The following is a 25,846-nucleotide window of genomic DNA, read 5'->3' as shown; positions in this document are numbered from 1 at the left end:
ATGCAGCCCTTAGTAAGGTGTCCGTCTTGACCGCGGATTGGGGAGTCCCCAGTTCCAATCCCCATTCAGCCATGAAACTTACTGGGTGCTTCGGGGCCACTACCTTGGCTCTCAGGCCACCCTACCTCACAGGGTGGTTGTGAGGATAACCATAAGCATGTAGACCACACCAGACCCCGCAGAGGAGGAGTGGGATAGACATGTCCAAATGCTTGGCTAAAACGATCCAATTGCATGCAGAATGGCATGGGACTACAATCTGCAGCTAGGGCTAAATGCAGGCTTGTCAAACAAAGCAGTTCCAAAGAGAACACAAGGAATGGTTGGGCACTTTGGTTTTTAAAACAGAAAGAGGGGGATCCAAAGCAAAAGCTAAAACAAAAAGGGAACCAAGAAGCCTCAAGAACAGTTCATTGTCTCTCTTTTTTTAAAAAAGAAATGTTATTTACAAAGACAGAGGCAAGCAATATCTTCTGACACTAGTTTCACTATTTCAAGACTTCTGAGGAAATTGGTTGAGAAAACCTTTGTTATGCATATGTCAGATGATAGTTTAGAGAGAGTGTATCAAAAAAGAGAGGACACCGGAAAAATGTTCTAGAGTAAAGCTTCAGAAGCACAAATGGTACCACAAAAAAGGGGTGCGCGCTTCTTTCTAGTGATGGAAACCCTCCAGGAGGCAGGGGACATGAATTAGAATGCAGCAACACAAAAAGCCCGAAACCCCTGCCAAAATGGATACAAATTCTTTGATTTGCCATTGGCTGATGTCCAGCACGAAATGATTTTAGGAAAAGAACAAGTGAACAAACAATTAGGAGAAACCTCTTTTGACCCACCACCCAGGGTTCACTTGGCAAAACGCGACCCTTCTTACCTGTCTCCTCCGCCTTGAACGGCCCTTTTTCCGGTAGATATAGACCAAGGCAATGAGGCTTGTAATGGCCAAAGCCAAAACCCAGAGGAAGAAGGCCATCTCGCTTCAGGTCAGCAAGCAGGCAGTTGGCCAACTGTCTTCTGGAGCATCTTTTGCGTTTCTCCATCTCCATGGATGCCGGAACTCTCAGCTCAGTTCTAGGGGGGGATGGGAGCCGGCCAGGCAGAGACAGCTGGGAGGGGAGAGATGCTGACTGCTGGCAGCAGAGGCTGTGGACTGGGGTGCTGGAAGTGGGGTAGGAAAGCGACTCTTGGAGCCTTGGTGTCTCCTAAGAAGAGGCATCATGGGAAAGAAAGAGTGACCACTCCAACATCTCTCATGGGGGGAGGGGTTTGCATTTGATACAGTTGTGGAGCCCGAGGGTTAGGCCCCATCCTGTTTCACTTTTCTGCAACCTTGTAGAAACCCAGAGGACCCACAGGCCTACCAGCCGCCCTCACGGCACGCCACTGCCATTCAGGGTGGCCAACTGCTTTTCGTAGCCACACTCCTGTGTCTTTAAGAGCAGCCCCAACGGGCGCACCAGAAATTCAGGATGGTGAGGCTTTCCCAGGTTAGGAGACAGGCCGCCATCAAAGAGGTGTCTGCTAAAAAGTGTTGAGAGCTAATGATGACCACACAAAACACCCCAGTTGGTGCAACTTAATGAGGAGCTGGACATGGAAAACTGACCCTCTCTGATAAGAAGAGAGATCTGCACACTGAGCAACCGCTTCCTCTATGCAGAAGCCACACATTGCTTCGCTCTGATTCCATTCCTCTCCTTGGCCTGTTTTTCCGAAAAGAGAAGCTGGCTCATTCCCTTGGTCCTGCATTCTCTGGCCATCAGAGCACATGCAAGTCAGACCGGCAAGAATCTGCCTCTGCACCTGGGAAGAAGCCGCAAGGTGGCCTTGGTGAGCAGGGCACCTTCGGGCTGTGTTCATTTCCACCTCACCACAGCCAGCTCTCCTGAGGCCACTTGGCAGAACCAAGCACTGCCCTTTTGCCCCCTTTCCCCATGCCGGGCAAGCACGGAGGAAGTTTCTCTTTGGCCCTAAACAAATAGCCGTAGACACCACTTGGCATAAGCATCTGCGCGACCCCTTGTGCGGAACTCCTGGCCCCAGACATGAAGTGTACAAGCAGCACACTCTCAAGGGCAGACAAGAAACCGGCCAGTTTCCGAGCAGAGTTCAGGCCATCTCGTTTGGGCTCAAGCTCTACAAAGGCGGGAAATGGGAACCGGAGGCTGACGCTTTGACAGAACTGCCGCCACCACCTGATCAGTTGTGATGTTGTGCAACGTCAGCAATTGTGCTGCCCTGCAACTTGCCGTCTGTGCACCCACACTCCTCCTTGGTCTTGGAGGCCCAGGTGAAGATGAGGAAGATGGAGATGCTGGCCCCAGCCATGATGCCCCATGGTGTCCATGTGGCTGCATCCAGGCAAGAATCCACGAGGCGAGGGGTTCCCAACCTGTGGGACTCCAGACTGCAACTCCCATCATCCCCAGCCACCATCAATTGAAGCTGGGGATGATGGGAGTTGTAGTCCAGCAACATCTGGAGTTTTACAGGTTGGGAACCCCTGCACTAGGCATTTGGTGGGTCAGCCTTCGAGCTTCATTGCAGGACGAAGGATCCCCACCTCTTTCTTTCTCAAGGGACTTAATAAACTGGGAAAGAAAGTTTACTCAGAATACTGAGTCCCATTATCTCTGCCCAGCTGGTTGACTGTAAACTGCTCTTGGAGTCCATGAACATTCCGCTCCATGGAGTTCCATTGGGCAGTTTGGGGTGAATTGCCCCCTTTGGATTCTTTTCCTTCACAGGTTTGTGAAACCAATTTATCTACTGGTAATTCTGAGTCCACCTTGCCCACAGGTGTTCCGGTTCTGCCTCCATAAGAGATTCCATCTCTTTCAGAAATAGATCTGAGATGCTGTTCCTGAAACTCTATTTCTGTGCCCCACAGGGCTCATCGAAGCTTGAGGGGCAATTTTAGATCAAGAAAAGGGAACTCGGGAAAAGATCCAAGAGTCATTGCTTGAGGAAAGGGAAACTGCTGCCAGCCAGAGCTGGGCGGTGCTGGGTGAGACGGAATGTTGGCGTGTCTGCCACTCTGCTGTCTAGTTTGAAATCCCAATTGGGGGAAATAGATATCTTTGGCCTGAATGCAAATAGGTGACTTTTCCTTCTGTTTTGGCATGCACAGCACATGTAATGCTTCCATTGGCTAATACTCAACATAAAGAAGTAGATGGCATGTGTACAGATGTGTATTTGCTTAGGCCCCTGATATCCTGCCCTTCCTTCAGGATGGTGTACACAGTTCTGCCTCCCCACATTTATTCTGACAACAGTCTTGTAAGGAGGGTGAGGATGAGGATGAGAGAGAGAGAGTGTAGTGGCCGAAGGTCACCCAGTGAGCGTTAGGGCTGCATAGAGAAAGATTTGCACCCAGGTCTCATCCAGCCCTCTAACTACCCCCCCCCGACTCTCAGTTGTGCGGGGAATTGGCTGCAGGAAAACAAGGAGATGGAATTCCCTCATTTTAGCAGGGAAACAGGGTAGTGTGTTGGCTACATGTTGTTAAGATTGGCTGGCATAAACTTTTAAGCAGTTGAATCTTGTTTCATCTTAGGAGCTCCTGGAAACTGGTCTTGCTTGGGGCCGAACAAATGTTAGAGAAGGAGGTCCCACATGTTCTAATTGGTGCACAGCCCCACATCCCCCCAGGGACGGCCCTGCTGCAAGCTCTGCACTGCTTTTCTGGGCTTCTCAATGTCACCATTGGGAACCTTTCTGAAGATAATGCATCTGAGCATTACTCTGCCAACGACTGGGCACTTGGATTTGGAGGCCATGATTCAACAGCCACCAGGTGTGGATCACTTCAGCGTGGACGAAAGCTCACCCCAGCCCCAAACTTGATGGGCGACATCTTGTAGGTCCATCAGGAGAATGTTTTGTATGGCCCTAGTGATGTATAGTAGTATCACACCTCAAAGGAGAGAGATACTGTAGGAAAATGAGGTTTGAAAATCTGTCTATAAGGCTAAGGCCGGATGTGGCAAGCCCCTCCCACACAGGGCTTTGCCAGTTGGAAAAGAGAAGTTGGCTCATTCCCCGGGTCCTGTATTCTCTGGACATCAGAGCACATGCAAGAGCTGCAAGAATCTGCCTCTGCACATGGGAAGAAGCTGCAAGGTGGAGTTGGTGAGCAGGGCATCTTCTGGCTGTGTTCATTTCTGCCTTACCACGGCGCTCATCCCCTTTGCTGAAGCCTGTGGGCTGTCTCATGCATGCCCAGGGGGTCTTGGCCTGGGTGCTGTTGGAATTGGGGATGGGCAGGCGGACATTGGTGCCCTACCCTCTACGGCTAGGTGGCCATCCGCATCTCCCACTGGGACCAGGAAAGCCCACAGCTTGGTCGCGGACGGTGTGCCTTCTCTTCCGAAGGGTCCAGGTTCCCTCCCTGGCAGCATCTCCAAGATTTGGCTGAGGGAGATTCCTGCCTGCAACCTTGGAGTAGTCCCTGCCAGTCTGTGAAGACAATACTGAGCTAGATAAAGCAAAGGTCTGACTCAGGATATGGCAGCTCCATGTGTTCCTAAGCAGGCAAAACCTAGTTCTAAATGACTCCTTAAGGGGAGGTCAATATCCACTTCACTGCAGTTGCCAGAGCACCCGCAAGCAGCTCCCAGAGCTTGGCCCCGAGAGCGAGCCCAGGCATGCCGAAGGCAGGAGATGTGCACCCAGCACCTGGACATGGCTGCATGCTTCCCACTCGCCCATCTCTCCCCACAGTGGCGCTCTGAAGCTCTCCTCCCGTCCCTCACAAAACCAGGCCTCCGTGGCTGAGCTCTCTCCAGTCCAGCTCTTCCGACCCGGCGGCAGCTCCACAGTTCAGCCCCAAGCGGCGTAGCTCATGGTGCCGTTCTTGGATGGGCGGTTGGGCTTGGGCTGCTTTTGAGGGAAGGGGATTCGGGGAGGCTACGTGATTCTGGGTCCGTGCACACAACAGACTCCCTCTGCATTTCACATCCTACCCCCAAATGTCGGAGCTTGTGCCAATTTCCAGCTCAAAGGCTTCTCCTGGATGTCATAGAGCATTTTTAGTGGGGTGAATCGGTTGTCCCAGAACTGGGTCCTTGCCTGGCGTGTGTTGAGCCAATAAAACACAGCCAGGGTGGAGATCTCGAAATCAGCTTTTATTCTGCAGAATAAATGGTTCTCAAGGGAATCATTTCCAAAGCAAAAAGCACACCCAGCACATTCAGCCTCAGCGTTATATAGGAAAAGCCACACACATCGCACTCCGCTAGTCCTCCTCCCTTTCTGCTAGTCAGGCAAACATGCTTGAACATCCAGGATCCCTCTGCCCTCTTAGCCTAACCTGCTTTGCATTGATCTCTGGCAGTTACAGAACCAAGAACCAGGAAGAAAGAACCATTTTCTTCCTTCTTTCGCAGGGGAAAGAGAGGTGATTCATACAGGGAGTCATGGTGAATTTGTTGCAAGCAGAAGGCTAAGCTAAGCTGGCAGTTAAAGCCCTCAGCTGACTTAGTGGCCTTACATCCAGGGGAGGGCCAAAATGGCTGCACCCTGGCTCTTCCAATCCATTCAGCAGCTCCCCGTTAGGCAGGGTTGTGCTTCCCCCACCAAGCCTCCTGTTTTAAGAACTTCTTTTAAAAAGATGATCTACTTTTCCCCGGCAGAGTCCAAACGCTCACCCATGGGCTGAGGGGATTTCCATGACGGGAGAGGCCTGGCTGAGTGGTGTGGACTTGCTTTGCCATGAGGGCTGGGAAGTGGTTTGGAAAAGGACATGCAGGAAACCTGCCCTCTGGACCTCCCTGCAGGACTGATCCCAAGTTTCTATGCTGGCCAAGAAGGTCACGCTGCAGGGGAGAGAAGAAGACCACGAGGTCCGTGTAGCTGGAGCTGGTTCTAGGACGCAAAATAAACTCTCCCAGCCCCAAAATATTGCCCTCCTGCATGGTGTGCCGGTATGGGGGGCAGGGGGCTTATTTTCCATTTTTCTCCCCCTTGCAGAAATGGTAGTGTGGCTGTCAGAAGAAAGGGAGGGAGCGGGGAGCTCTTTCTTGCTTCTTTAAAGACTTTTTCCTCAGAAACCGTTGGGAAGAATTTCTGACGGGGCTGGAGAGATCTGCCCCACCCGCACCCCAGGGATGGAGAAAGCTCTTGGCCAGAGAAGGGCGGCCATTCTGGCACTGGAGTGATGATGTCCCTCACGTCTCTGAGGTGACGAGGGAGACTGGCTCGCTCACAGAGGCCTGGGCTCCATGGCCTCCTCCCTCGTCCCTCCCAGCGGGCAGTGGCCTCTCCCTTCCTTTGACCTCAGCACTGCCAGGCCTCAGTGCTCCTAGTGGGCGAAAGGAAGTCTCTTCTTAAGAGTGCAGAGGTTCCCAGCCATGTTACTCCAGGTGTTGCTGAACGACAAATCCCATCCTCCTCAACCATGAATTGTAGCATGGGGGTCATGGGAATCGTAGTTCAACAACATCTGGTTCAGCACTGGCTGGGGACCCCCATCTGAACCGGTTCCCCAAAAGATGGGCGGCTTATTTCAGCCCAGCGTATCGGGACGGATGCTCTGCTTTTCTGTTTCTTTTTCCCAGAGTGGGGAGCTTCCTGTACGGAGCTCCAGAGGAGCAGCTGACGGACATTTCCTCTGAGGCTACACCTGTCCTCAGTTTCCGGTGAGAGACATCCCTCTTACGACTTTGGAAAGGTATCCTCCATCTTCCTGCTCCTTGTTCAGACCTATCCCATGCCCCTCAATCCTCTAGTCATTCCTTGTCCTTCTTTAGGCCGATTCAGACATTATGCTGTACAACTTGTACACATGTTGGTGTGAATTACTGTACCGGGGTTCATTACAAAATTGAACCTCGTTACAGGACCTTCAAATGCATTGTACAGATCGGAATTACACTGTACCTGTGTTCAACATAACATGGGAATGACTGTAGCTGTGCACAGAATTGTACCTGTGTGTATACTCATTGTATGAGTGTTGAACATCATGTGTGAATGGGCCTAATGTCTTTGCACTTGGAGAGAAACACCCAGACACCCACAAGGGCTTGACTGTGTATGTGAGTGCTGTATATTCACCACCTGCAGAATAGGATCAGGCCTGTTCTCTCTCATCCCCATATACTGCTGATAAAAAAATTCACAGAATATCATTAGGGGTTATGATTAACATTCATGGTGATGATGATATCTTTGACCTGTGTTCTTTTGGAAAATAAACTGGTTAAAGAAAAATAAAACACAAGCCAGTTTAAATGGAAAAAATCAGATTTTTTTAAATTAACAAACAAACAAACATGGGTTTCTATCAACTCTGGATGCAGCCTGAATTCTATGCAACATGTAGTTTATGTGATTTGAAAATTAAGCCATATAGATCACAGACCTGACCAAATCATGCATGCGGAAGATCTCTCCTTTCAATACAACAACAAGCACAAAATATTTATAAACTGCTTTTCAACCAATGTTTCCAAAGGGGTTTACATGCAGAAATAATAAATAAAAAAGATGGATTTCTGTCTCCAAAGGGCTCACAATCTAAAAAGAAACATAAGACGGACACCAGCAACAGTCACTGGAAGTATTGAGCTGGGGGTGGAGAGGGCCATTTACTGCTCAATAAAGCAGAATCACCATGTTAAGAAGGTACCTCTTTGCCCAGTTAGCAGGGGCAAAGGATTAATTCCTCTTTAAGAACCTGGGTTTTCAACTGTTAATGAAACACAGAGAGAGAGAGAGCTATTTAGAAATCTTTGTCCTACACATCAGTGAGCATCAACGAGAGCAAAACAAACTCACTTTTTGACTGAGAACGTACGTAGCATATTGGTCTGTCATCTTATTGTGATCTTCCCCTTCCCCTTAGGTTGTAAGTAAGTGTGATACCGCAACAGGGTTTGGGTGGGTATACCTGCTCCTGATGACAAGCTGGTGAAGCAGGTCAAGTCACAAAGGGGGAAAGAAAATGATGGCATCAAATATGAGAAGAGAAAGAAGAGAAACCTGCTCCGTTCCACAAACACTCACACTGACACACAGCATCAGAGTGGGGCAGACAAGACAACGGAAACCATGTGGCCCTTCTGCACAGGAAGAATTCCTCTTCCTCCTTCCTGAAACTCCAGGAAGCAGCAGCCGGCCTCTGTAAGTAGAATGCCATGACCACATGGTGCCTGGGGGACTGTGTAGAGTATTCCGCTTTGTCCAAAGCTGCACACAGGCCCAAAGAAAACTCTGTCACAGTCAGGATTGGACAGCCACTTAGGCTAAATGGGCCTGCCGCCAAAGAACACTACTCCGAGGGGGAGCAAGATTTTGGCAGGAGATTCAGGACCTTGGATAGCTCCAGACAGGGACCCTTGAGCCGGTGGGGGAGATTAGAGCAGTGTAGACATTGCTTCAGCAATGTTGACAAGCCCAGTGCAGGATTGGATCTTTGGCTGGCTAGTTAGGGTGGCTGGCTAGTGCCTCCGTTTTGGACTTCTGCAACCTCCTTCCAGCAGCGCTCTGCTGCTGCTCTGGAAGGAAGCCACCACCCTCTGAGCAAACGTGTTTCTGGCCCTCCTGGTACTGAGCCTGTGCTGATCCTTTTTTTTTCAGTTCAGAAAACCTTACTTGGTACGGGCACCTGTGACGTTTCACATTGAATGTGAGATGCAGACCGAGCAGCCAGGACCTGTCCACGTAAGTTTAATGCAAGCCTTATGTTCCCTATGGACTAAGAATGGGGGCAGGAACCCGAGGTGGGGGCTCCATCCTTGGGCCATGGAGGGAGCACTAGATTTTTCTCCCATCCCACTTGTGTAAAGGGTTCCAGTGAAGTGGAGCCGTCTCCGTCTGAGCATGGGGACTTCATAAGTCAGGGATAGGACAGTGACTTGGAAGAGATCTTTCCTTCTCTTCCTCCTCCCCCCACTGCTTGGTATCACGACTGTTACAGGGAGCAGAAAGAAAAGCAAGAGAGGGATGCTTCAAGGTGAATCACTGCCGCATCTGGTACTCTCCGTCTAGCATGACTTGGTCCAAATATCCCCCCTCAGCAGAAGCCTTTTCAGGCTGAGGGACGCCTCAGCCTTAGGCCAGCTAGGAGAACCGTCAGTGCCGAGCATGACTCTCTTTCTTTGGCTCATCCCATGCCCGCTTGCATATGTCTGCGTAAGGCTTGCTATTGGAGCTTGTCTACCCCTCCACACTTCAATGGGTTGAATCTCCCGCCATCCCCCGGAGCAAACTTTTATTGTGTTTTCTTTGCATTGCCACTGCAGGTCAAGCAGCAATTCATACAATGAAAAGAAGAGAGATCTCTCCTTTGACAACATTACAGAAATAGCTTGGAAAAGAACATTATTTACAGGTCTGGAAAGAATATTCGCCAATGCACTGGATAGAATAGAAAAAAGAATTCTCTTAAGAGAATAGAGAGCCAGTGTGGTGTAGTGGTTAGAGTGCTGGACTAGGACCGGGGAGACCCAAGTTCAAATCCCCATTCAGCCATGAAACTAGCTGGGTGACTCTGGGCCAGTCACTTCTCTCTCAGCCTAACCTACTTCACAGGGTTGTTGTGAGTAGAAACTCAAGTATGTAGTACACCACTCAAGGCTCTATGGAGGAAGAGCGGGATATAAATGTAGTAGTAGTAGTAGTAGTAATAATAATAATAATAATAATAATAATAATAATTATTATTATTATTATTATTATTAGTCTCCGAAATATTCTCTTCATTTCTAATCAATGCATTGATGAATATTCTTTTCCAAGTTGGGGGCTGTTACACTTGCAGGGCATACTTTCAAACTCTCTCTTCAAGAGAAAATGGATAGGCTAATGTGCTGGTGTATGCAGGCACAGTGAGTTAATCATGAAGCCTGAAATATTGCACAGCCTCCAGATTTTTCCTCCCCTCTCTTTCCTCGGGGAGCAGGAGAAATCCTGCTGCAGGCCTGTGTTAAGACCCCTATTCAAAAAGCAACACTTTTGTTGTGTCCCTTATGAAGATTCAATAGACAACACACTACAGAGCTCTTCTCATGGCCATTCGCTTGATTGGACAAGCTCCCAAGCCTGTCTCAGGAGCTGTGCGCCTTCCCAAGACTGAGTCATGTATGAATCAAAAACTAGATCAGAGAAGAGTGAAATGAAGCCGTGGGAGGTGGACACAGACTCTGACAGTCTCATCCTACCCAGTATATTACCCAAGGGGGAGGAAATAACTTTCAAGTCTCAGGAGCAATCCAGAACTCAGAGCAGTGATCTTGACACTTTTCCAAGTAGGGTCGATTTGGCCAGAGACCTTTCTCCGTGAGAGCCATTTCCCTGCACAGCCATTTCCCTGCACAGTCCTGTGCTTGTCTCAGTTCGTGGAGGGCCGTTGCAGAGAGAGGAAGCCCTCTCTGAAGAGCTCTCCGGGAAGGGCTGCCCTTCCCAGCCCTCTCTGCAGGCCTTCCCAGACAGTGCAGGGGCTCAAGAGGAATCTGTTCTCCTTAAGGGAGCCTCCACCTTCGGGCCTGCACAGATGGCAGCACTATCCTGTGGGGATGGTCGTTCCAGGCTTTTCAGCTTTTGCTGAATCTGCACACAAGCCCAATCAACAATTGGTCAGACTTAGGGCTAGACAGGCACCAAGAGTTCAAGGAGCCTGCCGCTGAGGATCGGCTCTGATGGGAGAAAGATTCTGTCAAGAAGACCAGGAACTTGGATATCTGCGGGCAGGGACAGTTGAACTGGAGAGGGACACCGGAGCAGGGTAGAGGTTCTTTCAGCAATGTTGACAAGCCTGCTGAAGGATTTGATCTTTGCCTGGCCAGTTAGGGTGGCTGGCTAGTGCAATGGTTTTGCACTTGGGCAGCCTCCTCCCAGCAGTGCTCTCCTGCCACTCTGGATGTCAGCCAGCATCTGAAGAAATGCATTTTCAGCCTTCTGGGTACCAAAGCTGACCTGAACCTTTCTGCTACAGCTTCCAGAGCCTTGGCGTGCAAAATGGCTAGTTGGATTTTTCTGTGAATATCAACACTGGCAGAAAGAGCCTACATATCGCACGGCAGAATCTGTCCATGTACCTTTGATGCAAGCCTTATGTTCCCTATGGAAGAGAAATGGGGGGTAGGAGCCCAAGGGGTGTGCTGAACGCTTGAGCCATGGAGGGAGTGCTGGATGCACTTGTGCAAGGGGATCTGGTGAAGTGGGGCCATCTGAGCTGAGGGGACTTCCTAGCTCTGAGTCAGGGAAAAGACAATTCCTGGGAAGAGAGCTTTGCTCCCCCTCTCCCTCTTCCTCCTCCCACTGCTGGGCATCATGACTCTCCCAGGGCACAGAAAGAAGAGCAGCAGAAGAATGCTACAGAGAGCGTCACTGCTGCATCTGGCAGTGTACCTTTAGCTTCAGGTGGTCCAAATATTCCCCCTCCACGGAAGTCTGTTCAGGCTGAGGTACTCCTCAATCTTCGCCCAGCCCTGGGGACCATCAGGGCAGTATTCCTGGGATGTAGCTGAGATTTCAGAGTTGGGTCTGTCTTGTTTTCTGGATTCCTTTTAGAAGTGGAGACAGTTTGTGGCCATGGAGGGTTTCAGGGAACTCCGCAGTTCGGCCTGTAGGATCCTGCAAGCGCTGGAAGCCACACAGGTAATGTTGAATCAAAAACTTCATCAATAAAGAGGGAAAGGAATCTGTGGGAGGCGGGCGCAGATTCTGACAGACTGTGACTTCCTACCCAGCATGTGGTCTACCCAGCAAATAGCCAAAGTAGAAGAAAATACTTTCAGAGTCCCAGGAGCAGTCCAGACCTCAGAGCAGTCATCTTGACTCTTTTCCAAGCGGGGGCCATTTGGGCAGAGACCCTTCAGTGCGAGAGCCATTTCCCTCTGTGCTGACCTCTGCACCGCCCTGCACTTTTCTCAGTGTGGGGAGGGCCCTTTCGGAGAGATGGAGCCAAGGGATGTGCACGGAACCATGGAGGCTGTGTTAGGGCTTTAAAGGCACATAGGATTGATGGGACCTGGCGTGGAAGAACACCATCAGCTGCATAGGACAAGCTCCCAGCCAGTCTCAGGAGCTGTGTGCCCTCCCAAGCCCCAGTCATGTATGAATCAACAACTACATCAGAGCAGAGGAAGAGGAACCTGTGGGAGGTGGGGGCAGATGCAGCCAGGGTCATCCTACCCACCACTTTCACCCAGCTTATTATTAAGTAGGAGGAAATGCCTTCAGAGTCCCAGGAGGAATCCAGACTTCAAACCAGTGACACCCCCTCCCTTTTTAAAAAGAGATTATTATTTAAAAACACCAGACACCATTACAATACATTTATAAAAACTATCATTAAAAAGAAAAGCAAGAAGAGGCCCAAGCCGATGACTACAAAACATTCAACATATAATACTCTACAATGTCGTTCTTGGGTAGTCCGCTCCTTACGATAATCTTTCTAGTTCAAAAATAATCATAGATTCTGCTTGGTCCTAATAAAAGACTGGGATGGAATTACACCTTTTCGAATCTTTAAAGAAAGTTAAAAGTTGGAAATGATAAGGAGGAAAACAAAGTTGGACTGCATGGCCTAGGAAACAGAAATGAAACAGGAGAATGACTTCTTAGTTTCTGCCAAGCCAATGATCTCTTCATTGTTAACACATTCTTCAAACAACCAAAGCATGCCTATACAAATGGACTTGACCAGATGGAATACGCAGAAATCAAACTGATTATGTTCTTGGTGCAAGGAGGTGGAAGAGCTCAGTTATAACAGCAAAAACGTGGCCGGGGGCCGATTGAGGACCAGATCACTAACTGCTCATGTGCAAGCTCCAAGTCAAGCTAAAGCGGAAAAACCAAAGCTATCCAGCTTCCACGATATGACCTTGGGAAGGTAGCCACCATTTTCAAGGAGCACATCAGGAACCACTTTGAAGTTCTGAACCTCATTGATAGGGAACCAGAGGAACTGTGGAATGAAAAAAGAAGTTGCTAAGGACGAATGTGAAAAGAGACTGCCAAAGACCAAGAAACAGAAGAAAGCAAAATTGCCCAGAAGAGGAGAGAAGCCAAAGTCAAGAAAGAGAAAGACCTCAGGAAGGAACTTAATAGGGAATTTCAGAAAGCTGTAAGAAGAGATAAGGAACAGTACTACTATGACATCTGTCAAGACCTTGGGGATGGAAATAGACACGGAAAAGTGAGGAAAGTTTTCCAAAAGATCTCTGAACTCAGAAGCTGGTTCCAACCTTGAATTTGTATGTTCAGGGATGCCAAAGGACAGACAGTCACTGATTCAGAGAAGATCCAACAGAGATGGAAGGAGTATACTGAAAATCTGTACAGTAGGGATGACAACATCCAAGATACTCTAGAAGATATCCCCTACTTGCAAGAAGCTCTAGTATGGGAAGATGAAGTTAGATCAGCATTCTAAGAACATAAGAACAGCCCTGCTGGGTCAGACACAAGGCCTATCTAGTCCAGCATCCTGTTTCACACAGTGGCCCACCAGATGCCTCTAGAAGCCTACAGGCAGGAATTGAGGACACGCCCTCTCTCCTGCGCTTACTCCCCTGCAAATGGAACTCAGAGGCATCCTGCCTTTGAGGCTCGATGTGGCCTATCGGCCTCCAACTAGTAGCCATTGATAGACCTCTCCTCCATGAAGTGATCCAAACCCCTCTTCAAGCCATCCAGGTTGTTGGCTGTCACCACATCTCATGGCAGAGAATTCCACAAGTTGATTATGCGTTGTGTGAAAAAATACTTCCATTTTTTGGTCCTAAATTTCCTGTCAATCCATTTCATGGGATGACCCCTGGTTCTAGTGTTATGAAGAATTCCTCTCCATCCACGTTCTCCACACCATGCATGACTTTATAGACCTCTACCATGTCTCCCCACAGTTGTCTTTTTTCCTAAACTAAATAGCACTCTGGACATTACCAAATCAGAAGGCTACAGGAATTGTTAGAATAGCTACAGAAATATGGCAAGAAACAGAAGAAGAATCAGTCAAGGCTCTAACCAAACCATGCCAGCAAATTTGGAGAACAACACAATGGCCAACAGACTGGAAGAGGTCAGTCTACATACCCATACCGAAGAAAGGAGCCTGAAGAGATTGCGCAAACCATCACACAATATCCTTAATTTCACATGCTAGCAAAAGAATGCTCAGGATCATCCAATGCAGATTAGAGTCCTACATGGAAGGAGAAATGCCGGATGTTCAAACTGGTTTCAGAAAAGGCCGAGGAACAAGAGACATCATTGCTGACGCACGCTGGAGAATTGAGAAAGCCAAAGAATACCAAAAAGAAGTCCATGTGTGCTTTATTGACTACAGAAAAGCCTTCGATTGCGTCGAACCTGTCAAGTTGTGGAATATCCTTAGGAAAATGGGTGTCTCAGAACATCTCATTGCTCTCAAGAGAAACCTATACACAGGACAGGAAGCCACAGTCCAGACAGAACATGGTGAAACAGACTGGTTCCAGATCGGCCAAGGAGTAAGACAAGGCTGTATACTTTCTCCTTCTTGATTCAACTTACACGCTGAACCTATAGTGAGAGGAGCTGGATTGGAAGAAGATGAGTGTGGTTTTAAAGTTGGGGGAAGAAACATCTGTGCTATGCTGATGACACCACTCTGATAGCTGAGAATGTGGATGATCTTTTCCTCTAGTAGGGAAAGTCAAGGAGCACAGTGAAAAAATGGGACTACGACTAACTGTAAAGAAGACTAAACTAATGACAACGGGTACAGCAACCAGACTCAGAATTGACAATGAAGACGTTGAAGTGGTGGATAGCTTCTGCCTTTTAGGATCTACCATCAGCAGTCAAGATCCAGCAGTCAAGAAATACGCCACAGAGTAGCACTTGGTAGGATTGCCATGAAGGCCTTAGAAAGAGTATAAGGCATATGCCAGATGCAGGGGGAGAGCAGCTGGCCCTATCCATCCCCAACAGCACAGCATCGCTCCAGTGGCAGTTGCTGGGGTCTATCTTATGTTTCTTTTTTAGACTGTGAGCCCTTTGGGGACAGGGGCCCGTTTTATTGATATCTATGTAAACCGCCTGAGGAACCTTTTATTGAAAAGCAGTCAATAAATATGCACTGAATTCTTATTCGTAAGTCGTGCCTCGCCTTCCGGAGGGCCAGGATGCAGCAGGCACCCTCCTCACACCTTTCTTCCTGTCCTGGAATCCAGGAGACTCAGCTGCCGACCAGACCCAGACCAGAAACACCACGGCAGCCCCTGCCTCCAGCACCAACTCCAGTCCCGCCCAGCACTGCAGGCTCCCCCGAGAGCACCGGAGAGGAGGTAAGCAAGCACTGCCCCTCCCGCACGGCCGAGCCCAGACGGGAAGGAGCGCCCCATCTTCCAAGCAAACGTGGCCAGCCAGAGGTCCCCCCCCCAGGCCAGGAAAGCCCACGGCTCAGTGGTAGACTGGGTACCTTCTCTGCAGCAGCTCCCAGCTTCCATCCCTGGCAAAGGGCAGAATCCTGTCCAGTCTCTCCCAGGGACCCATGAAGGCGAATGTGCCATTTGGAGGGCAAGGCCGAGTTGCAGGCCAGAGTGGGAGACAGTAGAGGAGCGGGGAGCTCCCCATTCAAAGATGAGGGCAGAGGCACCTCTTCCGGCCATTAAGGGGTCGCCTTGTGAGTAATTCGGGCTTGTGTTGTTCTCCGCAGATGGAAAGAGGAAGGCCCAAGAAGAGGTTGTGGTATTCTACTCCCCTGCTGTACAAGGTGAGGAGATCTCATCACCCCCACAGAGAGGCCTGCACTTCAGAAAGGGCAGAGCCCCACATTGGTGCCCAGCATGGCCGAGAAGCTCTTCTCTGCTTCCTGCCTTGTCCAAAGAGGGGCGGCCGGAGGCCTTGCGGTGGTGCCGGAGGGAAAGGGCCAGAGGCTGCCTTGCCGCACAATTCTGGTGGCTTTGGTGCGTCCAGAGGAGGGCCACGTAGAGGCTTTGAATCCCTGCAGTCAAGGCTGGGTGTATTCCACGTCTCTCACGTGCTCACTGCATACAGCCTGGGAATCTAGCATGCATTGGGCTTTCTGCATCTCAGCAGAAAGAATGGAACATGAAGGTCCAAAGCTACCTTTGTCGCTTGAGACCCTTAAGCAGTTCAAGCGGATTTTCCAATTCCTGTCCCAAAACCCCACCCAGATGGTAATTAAGAGCCACTTACGGTCCCTTTCCCAGATGAGGTTCCTGGACCATCCAAATCTGCGTACCCTGTCAACCTGAAGAAAAGTGTAATTAGTACATTTTATTTATTTTAAATAAAATTTATCTTAATTTAGTTCATTACTAAATTAATAAATTGTCAACCACTTTGAGAACTTGTGTTGAGAATCAGTATATAAAGATTCATCAGCTTTGTAGAATTACCACACACAAAATAGAAGCCATTATTTAAAACTATATGGAAGGGAGAGAGAGAAGAGAGCTGGAAAATGGCCCATTATGGCTAGGAAGAGACCGTTTTCTCTACCTGTGGAGTCTGGCAAGATCTTACAGTCAGAACCAATATCACCTCAAAGAATCACTGTAGTTTTGGAAACTCTCTACATGGCTTTCTTTCTTTGAGGTCCTCCAACTGGGTCCCCGTATCCTTTTGGACTACAAATCCCATCATCACCCCTGAAGGCCACTGTGACAGGGGATGATGGAGTTGAATTCAAATGACCTCTGGTGACCCAGGCTGGAGAACTCCTGCTCTAAAACAAGCAAAGCCAACTGGATTCCCACGCTGAAGCTCCCTAGGCTGCAGGAGACCAGCATGGTCAGAGCTGGATGTGCTAAGCCTTGTTTTAATTGGCTTCATGTTCTGAGACCTCATACGCTTTTTAGTCTAAATATAGGGATTGAAGTAACGGCCAAAGAAGAGTTCCCTTGGAACCTTCAGACTTGCTGGAGGGAGCAACCAGGGTTTCCAGACAGCATAGAAGGTCACTGCATTGCCGACGGACAACAAGATGGGAGAGATCAACTCTTTGGTACCCAAGCTGTCACTCTTCTAGAGAGGCAACCCATCATTTTCCAGGCAAGGACACAAACAGTTCTAGACTGGATGGCACAGCAGCAGATAGGCCACATCATGCCACAACAATCTGTTCTGCAGCGAGGTTGCAAAGCTGGCAACCAGAAAAGACTAAAAAGACTAAACAGGCATGTGTCTCGATGGGATGGGTGGGCAAGCGATGTCCTTTCCTTGCAGTGCCCCCATGTCCTGGGATCCTGGAATAGACACGTGGCCAATCTGCCCAAGTCAGTCCTTGAACCCCACCCCCAGGGCTTACCGTGCAGGTAGGGAGAGGAACCTCACCCCCATTTGCGCTCGTGGGTTTCAGACGCTCTGGACTCATTCCGATTACTGAATGCCATGACCAAGTTGCAGGAAAAACACAGCGGGGGCAAGATGGAGCCTGCCGAGGATATTTCCTTACATACTCAGCAGTCTCTCTTTTCAAGGGATTGCAGCTGCAAGGGGTGTGTAGTGGGCTGTGCTTAGGTTCAGCTTGTCAAATCCCTGCAAAACTCAAAGCAAGCAAAAATCAACACAACCACCATGATACCGACCAGTTAGACAAGGACTCCAAAAAGAACCCGCCAATAATCAAATCCAAAAGTGCTCCTGCGCCTGGTTGTAGGACTGGGCCAATTGCTTAGGGCCAGAACTACCACAGACCTCTCATCCCAGATCTCCCTCTCTCTCGGCAAGGTTTTGTTTCATGAATGCTTGCCAGATCAAGCCTTTGAAAACGATGCACGAGTTACAAGTTGCTCGGTCCCTTTCGAGAGCTGGCAATTTCTGTTCTCAGCCAACGCTATTCAATATCTCCCCGGGAGAAGAGAAGAGCAGCCTTGCTAGTTCAGACCCAAGACCTCTCGAGTCCAGCCTCCCATTCCCCACAGTAGCGCACCAGTGGAGCCCTCTGGGAAGCTAACCACCAGGAGATGACGGCATGCCTCCTCTCCTGCTATTGTTCCCCTGGAGCTGCTATTCACAGGGGCCCTGCCTCTGAGCCTGGAGGTAGCCTCCAGCCATCAGGACTAGCTGCCACCGAGAGCCCCGCATGGATTGATGTCACTCTCTTTATATCCAAGGAGCCCAGTGTAGTGAACAGGGTTCTGCTTCCCCCCACAACCACCCTGTGAGGCAGGTTAGGCTGAGAGAGAAGTGACTGGCCCAGAGTCACCCAGTGAGGCTCAAGGCTGAACAGAGATCCCATCTCCCTGCTCCTCGCGCAGCACTCTAACCACTACACCACACTGGCTCTCAAAAGAACCCCTTTCACCCCAGAGGGAACGAGTTTCAAAGTTGTTTATCGCCAGCACAATTAAAAGCATACATCAAAGATCGTTTCAATGGAACTTTGAGAACTAGTTCTAATTGGAAGATTTGGGTTTCTTTTTGTAAAATGGTGCGCAGCTAGAATGAAGTACATTTCATCGTGACCATTCCTAGGAAGAGATGAGCTGCACTTCTCTGCCCCTTGAGACGCAGAGGCCACTGCCATGTGTCCAGCTGAGCCCCTCTGGATTTGGGCTTGAGAAGGAATTCTTCAAAGTCCTACAATGTCCTGGGGGAAATGGAAAAGATGGAGGATTCACGAGGATTGGCTGGAGAAAGGACGCCAGCAGCTGCTCTTGCAGGAATCCACTTGGCTCAGAACAAGCTGCCTCTCCCAAGCAAAACTGCAAAGATGCTGCCTGACCAATTCTTCATGGATGCTTTCCAGGGCCGTTCTGGGGACCATCGTTCTGAGCCAATTCAGGGGTTCTGCAGCAGCCCACCAAGTGAAACAGCACACGATGCTCCTTCTTTCCCTTCACTGGAGGCTTCCCTAACTTGGGTCTCCCAAGTTGTCATGGACTCCCATCATACAAATCCTGGGCTGCCCCGGCTGGGAATCCCCACTCAGCTCATCAGGAAAACGGGAAGTCACAGCATGCTGTCCTGCAGGGGTTCGAGGACTGGGAGGGCTGCCAGGGGGTCCTCTTGCCCCGAGGTTGCCCCTCCCCAGGCTGCAGCCAGCTGGGTGCTGAAGCTCTGCATCCCCCTCTTCTCCTTCTCCCCAGCCTCGCACCGAGCACTCCCCTTGACATGGACCGGACAAGACTTCCATGAGACGGCTTCTTGGCAACTTGGGAGGAGACAGAAATAGCCACGAGCCAGTGACTGGAGTCGCCCCCACCCCACCCCCTGTTGTGTTTTTAGGAGAGCACGCACACACTCTTAGAAGGTGACAGTTGTGAGATGGGCTCCTCCAATCCCTGACTTGCATCCAGATTCAGTTTCTCCTCCTCCTCCTCATCGACTCATTAAAATGGGAAATGTAAACCTGGCCCATTAATTTCAATGAGAGTACTCATGAGTAAAGTCTGGATATCAGTCAGTGACTGGCGTCTCCTGTCTCATAACTGCCACATTTACGATCCACACACACACACTCAGTTGCTGCTCTGGGGTACCTGAGCTGAAGGTTTGCCATGGGACGGGTACACTTCTTGTAGAGGGTTGGGACCCCTGCTCTCTATAACCCCTACAGAACATGATTCGGCTGCATGCCACTGAATGCTCCCTCTTCAGGTTCTGTTTGGGCAGGAGGAAGGGAAGTGGGGTCTGTCTATCGCAATTAGAATTGCCTTGAGATGGTTTGCCTCTCTGAGGGCAATTTGTTCAGTGCTGCGTTGTGCCTCCAGTGCCTCCTCCTTATGGTTAGGATCTGGTTTCATCTCAATTGCTGCCGCTGCTGCTTGGCTGCATCTCTTGAGTTTTGGCTTCAATTGATCTTTCCCCTAATTGGTTTGGCAGCAGAATCACTGACTGGGAGGGTCATTTCAAACTGGCTGCAGGAGGCCCCTGCCGAAAAAATGATCCCATCTCTGGGTCTCCCTCTCAATACTCCTTATCTCTGGGATACCAGAAAGCCAAGATGACTATATGGGACACTCTGTGGGGGTGTTGAGATCTCCTCACCTTGTACAGCAGAGGGCCTTTGACCGCATACCACCCCCTCCTTTGGGGCCTTCCTCTTTCCATCTGCGGAGAAGAACACAAGGCCGAATTACTCACAAGGCGACCCCTTAACAGCCGGAAGAGTTGCCTCTGCCCTCATCTTTGGATGGGGAGCCCCCGTCGCTCCTCTTCGGACTCCCACCCCTGCAACACTTCCCACCTGGGCAAGGCCATGCAGGAGGGGCAGTGCTTGCTTACCTCCTCTCCGGTGCTCTCGGGGGAGCCTGCAGTGCTGGTTGGGGCCGGAGTTGGTGCTGGAGGCAGGGGCTGCCGTGGTGTTTCTGGTCTGGGTCTGGTGGGCAGCTGAGTCTCCTGGATTCCAGGACAGGGAGAAAGGCGTGAGGAGGGCGCCTGCTGCATCCTGGCCCTCCAGAGGGTAAGGCACGAATTACGAATAAGAATTCAGTGCATATTTATTGACCGCTTTTCAACAAAAGGTTCCTCAGGCGGTTTACATAGATAGAAATAAAACGGCCCCCTGTCCCCAAAGGGCCCACAGTCTCAAAAAGAAACATAAGACAGACCCCAGCAACTGCCACTGGAGGGATGCTGTGCTGGGGATGGACAGGGCCAGTTGCTCTCCCCCTGCATCTGGCATATGATGTGACTAAGAGAGCGGGCGGGACAAAACGCTCCGCAGCACCCTCCCGTTTCTGCCTGAAGTCCAGCTGATCCCAGGGGATGGCCACGTTGGCTTGGGGAAGGAGAAGCTGCTTGCAGGCTGCCCAGTCTCCGCTCACCAGTGTTGGAGGGGCAGAGCTTCCCACTGGACTGGGGGGGGGGGCTCCAATCTCCACCTGCCCCCTCGCAACTGCAGCAGCACTGAGGCCAAGACCCTCCTCCTCTCTGCCCGAGACAACCCACAAGGGGCTGAGAGCAGGGGGATCGTGTCCCAGAGAACTGGGTTCTCCGTGTGGGGCCCACGTGCTTCCGATTTCCTCACCTCATCCAGCTTCCGGAGGGACCTTAATCTCTGGAAGCGGCCCTCCTTCCTGTATTTGTCCAGGATGCTTTGTTGCTGCAAAGCCTTTTCCTTTGGACCCTGGTGGGGAAAAAGAGCCATTCACCAGCCAAGGCCGAATGAGGTATCTGCATGAAATTCATCATAATCAACATCATCCCCAACGTGTTCCCAATATTGCTTCTCCAAAAGGAGCTAAACAGCACCCTCCGTTTTCAGTGTGATATCCATCTGACCCCTCCACCTGCCAGATGTGTGTTCTCCGGACCCTGGTGGAACAAACTGCAATTCTCCAGCTAAGGCACGAAAGATTGGCTACTTGCTGTGAAGGATTCTTCCTGCTGCTGGAGATGATGTGAAGGTTTGGCACAGAAAGAATGACCCACCTTGAATCCACTCTCATTCCGACCAGAGAATCTACTCTCAGAAGAACAGCTCTGATACAACAAACCCCCGTGCCCCATGGGTTTTGGGTTAAGGGGTGGTTGGAACCCTATGTGCACTACACCACCACTCGCTCAGAGCATCCCTGGTGCCCCCCAAGTGGAGTTATGGGGCTGCTGAAATTCCCCATCATTCCCGATGGGGGGGAAGCTTAAAGATGCACAAACTTCAGAAATTCTTTTTAAAATCACCCCTTTCACCAATTTCTTTGAAATCTGGGTGGTAGCAGGCACCCATTGGGACACTACCACCTGACCCACTCTTCTGCCCCCTCTGACACTGTCAAGAGTCAGCGCCCACCTCCCACGGGTTCTTCCCCATCTCCTCTGATCTAGTTTCTGATGCATCCAAGACTGGGGCTTGGGAGGCCACACAGCTCCGGAGACTGGCTGGGAACGTGTCTGCCCCCCCCCCCACCACCGCCCTAATCTGTTAGGAATTTTTCCCATACATTACCTGCACGGCTTCCATGGCTTGGAGGATTCTTGTTGGGAAGCTCCTGAGCCCGCACCATCCTTCAGGCCAGTTGTTTTCAGTGCCCTGTAGCGAGAAGGTTGACCACAGGGCAATGAGTGCCCCATTCAAACCTGCATTATCTCATTTTGTAACAACTTCTACAAGACATCCAAGGTCCTGATCTTCTTGCCAGAATCTTGCTCCGCTGCATGAGGCAGTGTCCTTCCGCGGCAGGCCCCATCCGTTCTAGGTGCCTTTGAAGCCCTAGCCCCGTGTGCAGCTTCAGCCCAAGCCAAATACTCGGCACCGTCCGGCAGGTGCCATGTGGGGATGACCATTCCCAAGGTGCAGTGCTGCCATCTGGGCAGGCCCGGGGGTCGGAGCATCTTAAGGTCAACGGAGCACTCTTGAGCCCTGCATCATCACCTTGGAAGGCCTGCCGAGAGTGCTGGGCAGTGCAACCCTTCCCAGAGAGCTCTCCAGAGAGGGCTCCATTTCTCTGAAAGGGCCGTCCCGGCACTGAGGAGAGCGCAGGACTGTGCAGAGGTCGGCACAGTGGGGAATGGCTCTCGCGCTGAAGGGTTACTGTCAAAAGGGCCCCCGCTTGGGAAAGTCTCAAGATCACTGCTCTGAGGTCTCGATCCCTTCTCGGACTCTGGAGGCATTTCCTCCGACTTGGGTCATATGCTGTGCTGGGTGGCCGGACCCTGTCAGTGTCTGTCCCCACCTCCCACAGGTTCCTTTCCCTCTTCTCTGATCTAGTTTCTGATCCATACATGACTGGGGCTTGGGAGGGCGCACAGATCCAGAGAGGGACTGGGAGCTTGTCCCACCCAGCTGATGGCCAAGAGAGCAGCTAGCGTACCCTCGGTTGAAGCTCTGCTGGTCCTTCCCCCTCTTCTGTTAGGAGTAGGAGGTTACCCAAACAATACCTGAATGTCTTCTGTGACTGGCAGCGACCCAGGATCACAGTTGCGATCAGATCAGAAGGCCTGCAGAGAGTGCTGGGAAGTGCAATCCCTCCCAGAGAGCTCTCCAGAGAGGGCTCCATCCCTCTGAAAGGGCCCTCCCAGCACTGAGAAAAGAGTAAAACTATGCAGAGGTCAGCACAGGTGGAAACGGCTCTCATGCCATTTCCGCCCAACAGGCCCCCACTTGGAAAAGAATCAAGATTACGGCTCCTCTGAGGGCTGGATCCCTTCTTGAACCTGGAAGTCTTTCCCTCCTACTTGGGTAATCTGCTGGGTAGGAGGACACGGTCTGAGTTGGCACCCGCCTCCCATGGGTTCCTCTCCCTCTTCTCTGATCTAGTTTTTGATTTCTTCAGGACTGGGGCTTGGGAGGGCGCACCGCTCCGGAGACTGGCTGGCAGCTTGTCCTACCCAGTCAATGGCCATGAGAACAGCTCTTTAGTGTGCTGTCTGGTGAAGCTCTGCTGGTCCTCCCTATCTTCTGTTCATAATTACTAGCATTTTCCAGACATTACCTGCATGGCTTCCATCACCTTCATGGTTTCCATAATTCTCTTATGGAAGTTTCCTGGCCCATAGAATCTCGCCGTAGGGTTTTTTGCAAGGAATTCCTATGGCAAGAAGGTTAACAACGTGCCCATTAGTGGCCCATTCAAACCTTCATTTCCTACCTTCATGTCCACTTCTAAAAGCAAACCAGAAAAGAACACAGACCCACTTCTCCTACTTGGGTTATTTGCTGGGTAGACCATATGCTGGGTAGGATGAGCTCAGACTGAGGAGTAGCTCAGCCTGAAATGTCTAAAGGTCTCCGTCTGTCTGGGTCTGCACCTGCCTCCCACACAGGGGCGTGACTACCATTAGGCAAGGGGAGACAGTCTTCTCAGGGCCCCACTGCCATTGAGGGGACCCCCAGAGGCACGTCACATGACCCCCTGCCCGCCCGTGTTGCACCCCCTATGAATTAGGTTGGTTCTCTTGGATATCGGCAGTAGCGGAGAGTAAAAAAACCTAGATTCAAAGTGAACTAGATCTTCATCGTATTCATAATGCGGATGTGAGTGTGAGTGCACTATATCTTGTGAAGTGTGTTTGTGTGTGTATATCAGCAAAGGACCCATTTTGAAATCTTGTCTCTGGGCCCACTCCAACCTTACTATGCGCCTGCTCCCACGGATTCCTTTCCCTCTGCATTGATGGAGTTTTTGATCCAACATTACCTGTGTGGCTTCCAGCGCTTCCAGGATCCTACAGGCCGAACTGCGGAGCTCCCTTAGACCCTCCGTGGCCACACTCTGTCTCCACTTCTAAAAGGAATCCAGAAAACAACACAGACCCAACTCTGAAATCTCAGCTACATCCCCGGAATACTGCCCTGATGGTCCCTATCACTGGCCAAAGAGTGAGGAGTACCTCAACCTGAACAGGATTCCACGGAAGGGGAATTTTTGGACCACCTAAAGCTAGAGGGACCCTGCCAGATGTAGCAGTGACGCTCTCTGTAGCATCCTTCTGCTGCTCTTCTTTCCGTGCCCTGGAAGAGTCGTGATGCCCAGCAGTTGGAGGAGGAAGAGGGGCAGGGGGAGCAGAGATCACTACCCAGGAACTGTCTGACTCCCAGCTAGGAAGTCCCCTCAGCTCAAACGGCCCCACTTCACCCGAACCCCTTGCACAAGTGGATCCAGCACTCCCTCCATGGACCAAGGACGCAGCACACCCCGTGGGCTCCTACCCCCCATTTCTCCTCCATAGGGAGCGTAAGACGTACCTGGACAGATTCTGGCCGACACGTCCATTCTCGGCGAGATTCTGGGGTGCGCCGAGGCTCTTGAACCTGCAACAGAAAAGTTCAGGTCAGGTTTTGTACCCAGAGGGCTGAAGATGCATTTCCTCAGAGGGCAGCTGACATCCAGAGCAGCAGCAGAACACTGTTGGAAGGATTCTGCATCCACGCAAAACTGTTGCACTAGCCAGCCACTCTAATTGGTCAGCAAATGATCCAAGCCTGCAGTGGGCTTATCAACATTGCTGAGGCAACATCTACCTTGCTCCGGGCTCTCCCTCCACTTCAATTGTCCTTGCCTGGGGCTGTCCATGGTCCTGATCATCCTGCAAGATTCTTGCTCACTCTCCAAGCTGCCTGAGGCAATGTCCTCACAGCTTAGACAAAGATAGCCCCACTTGACTGAAACCCCGGGACAAGTGGAATGGGTGGCAGATCTCGCACTCCCTCCTTTGCCCGAGAATGCAGGCCCTCCCTGGGGTCCCGACCCCCCCCTTCCTCTTACGTAGGGAACTTACGGGAATGACTTGCATCATACATACGGGTTTTGGTCTCAGCCTGTGATGGGGAGGTTTTCGAATAAAACCTCCCATTCCTGGAGGAAGCTGAGGCTCCGGGACCTGCAACAGAAAGGTTGAGCAAAGGCTCAGTACCCGGAGGTCCAAAAATGCATTTCTTTAGATGGTGGCTGAAATCCAGAGTGGCAGGAGAGCACTACTGGGAGGAGGCTGCCCAAGTGCAAAACCGTTGCACTAGACAGCCACCTCAGACGGAGACGGCTCCACTTCACTGGAACCCTTTACACAAGTGGGATGGGAGAAAAATCTAGCACTCCCTCCATATCCCAAGGATGGAGCCCCCACCTCGGGTTCCTGCCCCATTCTTAGTCCATAGGGAACATAAGGCTTGCATTAAACTTAAGTGGACAGGTCCTGGCTGCTCGCTCTGAATCTCACATTCAATGTGAAACATCACAGCTGCTCTATGAAGCACGGTTTTCTGAACTGCAACAAAAAGGATCAGCAGAGGCTCAGTCCCAGGAGGGCCAGAAACACGTTTGCTCAGAGAGTGGTGGCTTCCATCCAGAGCAGCAGCAGAGCGCTGGTGGAAGGAGGTTGCAGAAGTCCAAAACGGAGGCACTAGCCAGCCAAAGATCCAATCCTGCACTGGGCTTGTCAACATTGCTGAAGCAACGTCTACCCTGCTCTGGTCTCCCCCACCAGCTCAAGG

The 25,846-nt window shown here is 50.8% G+C and overlaps 1 protein-coding gene across 3 annotated transcripts in view; it reads right to left on the bottom strand.

The window, feature by feature from the left end:
* Positions 1-21,023, bottom strand: part of LOC128347055 (uncharacterized) — a 30,224-nt gene extending 9,201 nt beyond the window's left edge. The window contains exons 1-6 of one of the 3 annotated variants that reach the window (XM_053301100.1): positions 20,945-21,023; positions 20,200-20,313; positions 19,963-20,025; positions 18,426-18,562; positions 17,279-17,508; positions 16,165-16,219 (exon numbers count right to left, since the gene is read on the bottom strand). In XM_053301100.1, the coding sequence (XP_053157075.1) occupies positions 16,165-16,219; positions 17,279-17,310 (87 nt within the window). In that variant the 5' untranslated portion in view covers positions 17,311-17,508; positions 18,426-18,562; positions 19,963-20,025; positions 20,200-20,313; positions 20,945-21,023. Of the gene's footprint in view, positions 1-877; positions 1,354-16,164; positions 16,220-17,278; positions 17,509-18,425; positions 18,563-19,962; positions 20,026-20,199; positions 20,314-20,944 lie in introns of those variants that run through there. The other 2 variants (XM_053301107.1, XM_053301117.1) reach the window with 2 other exon arrangements.
* Positions 21,024-25,846: the final 4,823 nt, after the last annotated feature.

This window comes from Hemicordylus capensis, chromosome 1 (genome assembly GCF_027244095.1).
Source record: "Hemicordylus capensis ecotype Gifberg chromosome 1, rHemCap1.1.pri, whole genome shotgun sequence".
Lineage (NCBI taxonomy): Eukaryota > Metazoa > Chordata > Lepidosauria > Squamata > Cordylidae > Hemicordylus > Hemicordylus capensis.
The sequence above is the reverse complement of the archived record's forward strand: the minus strand, read 5'-3'. Positions and strand labels throughout refer to the sequence as shown.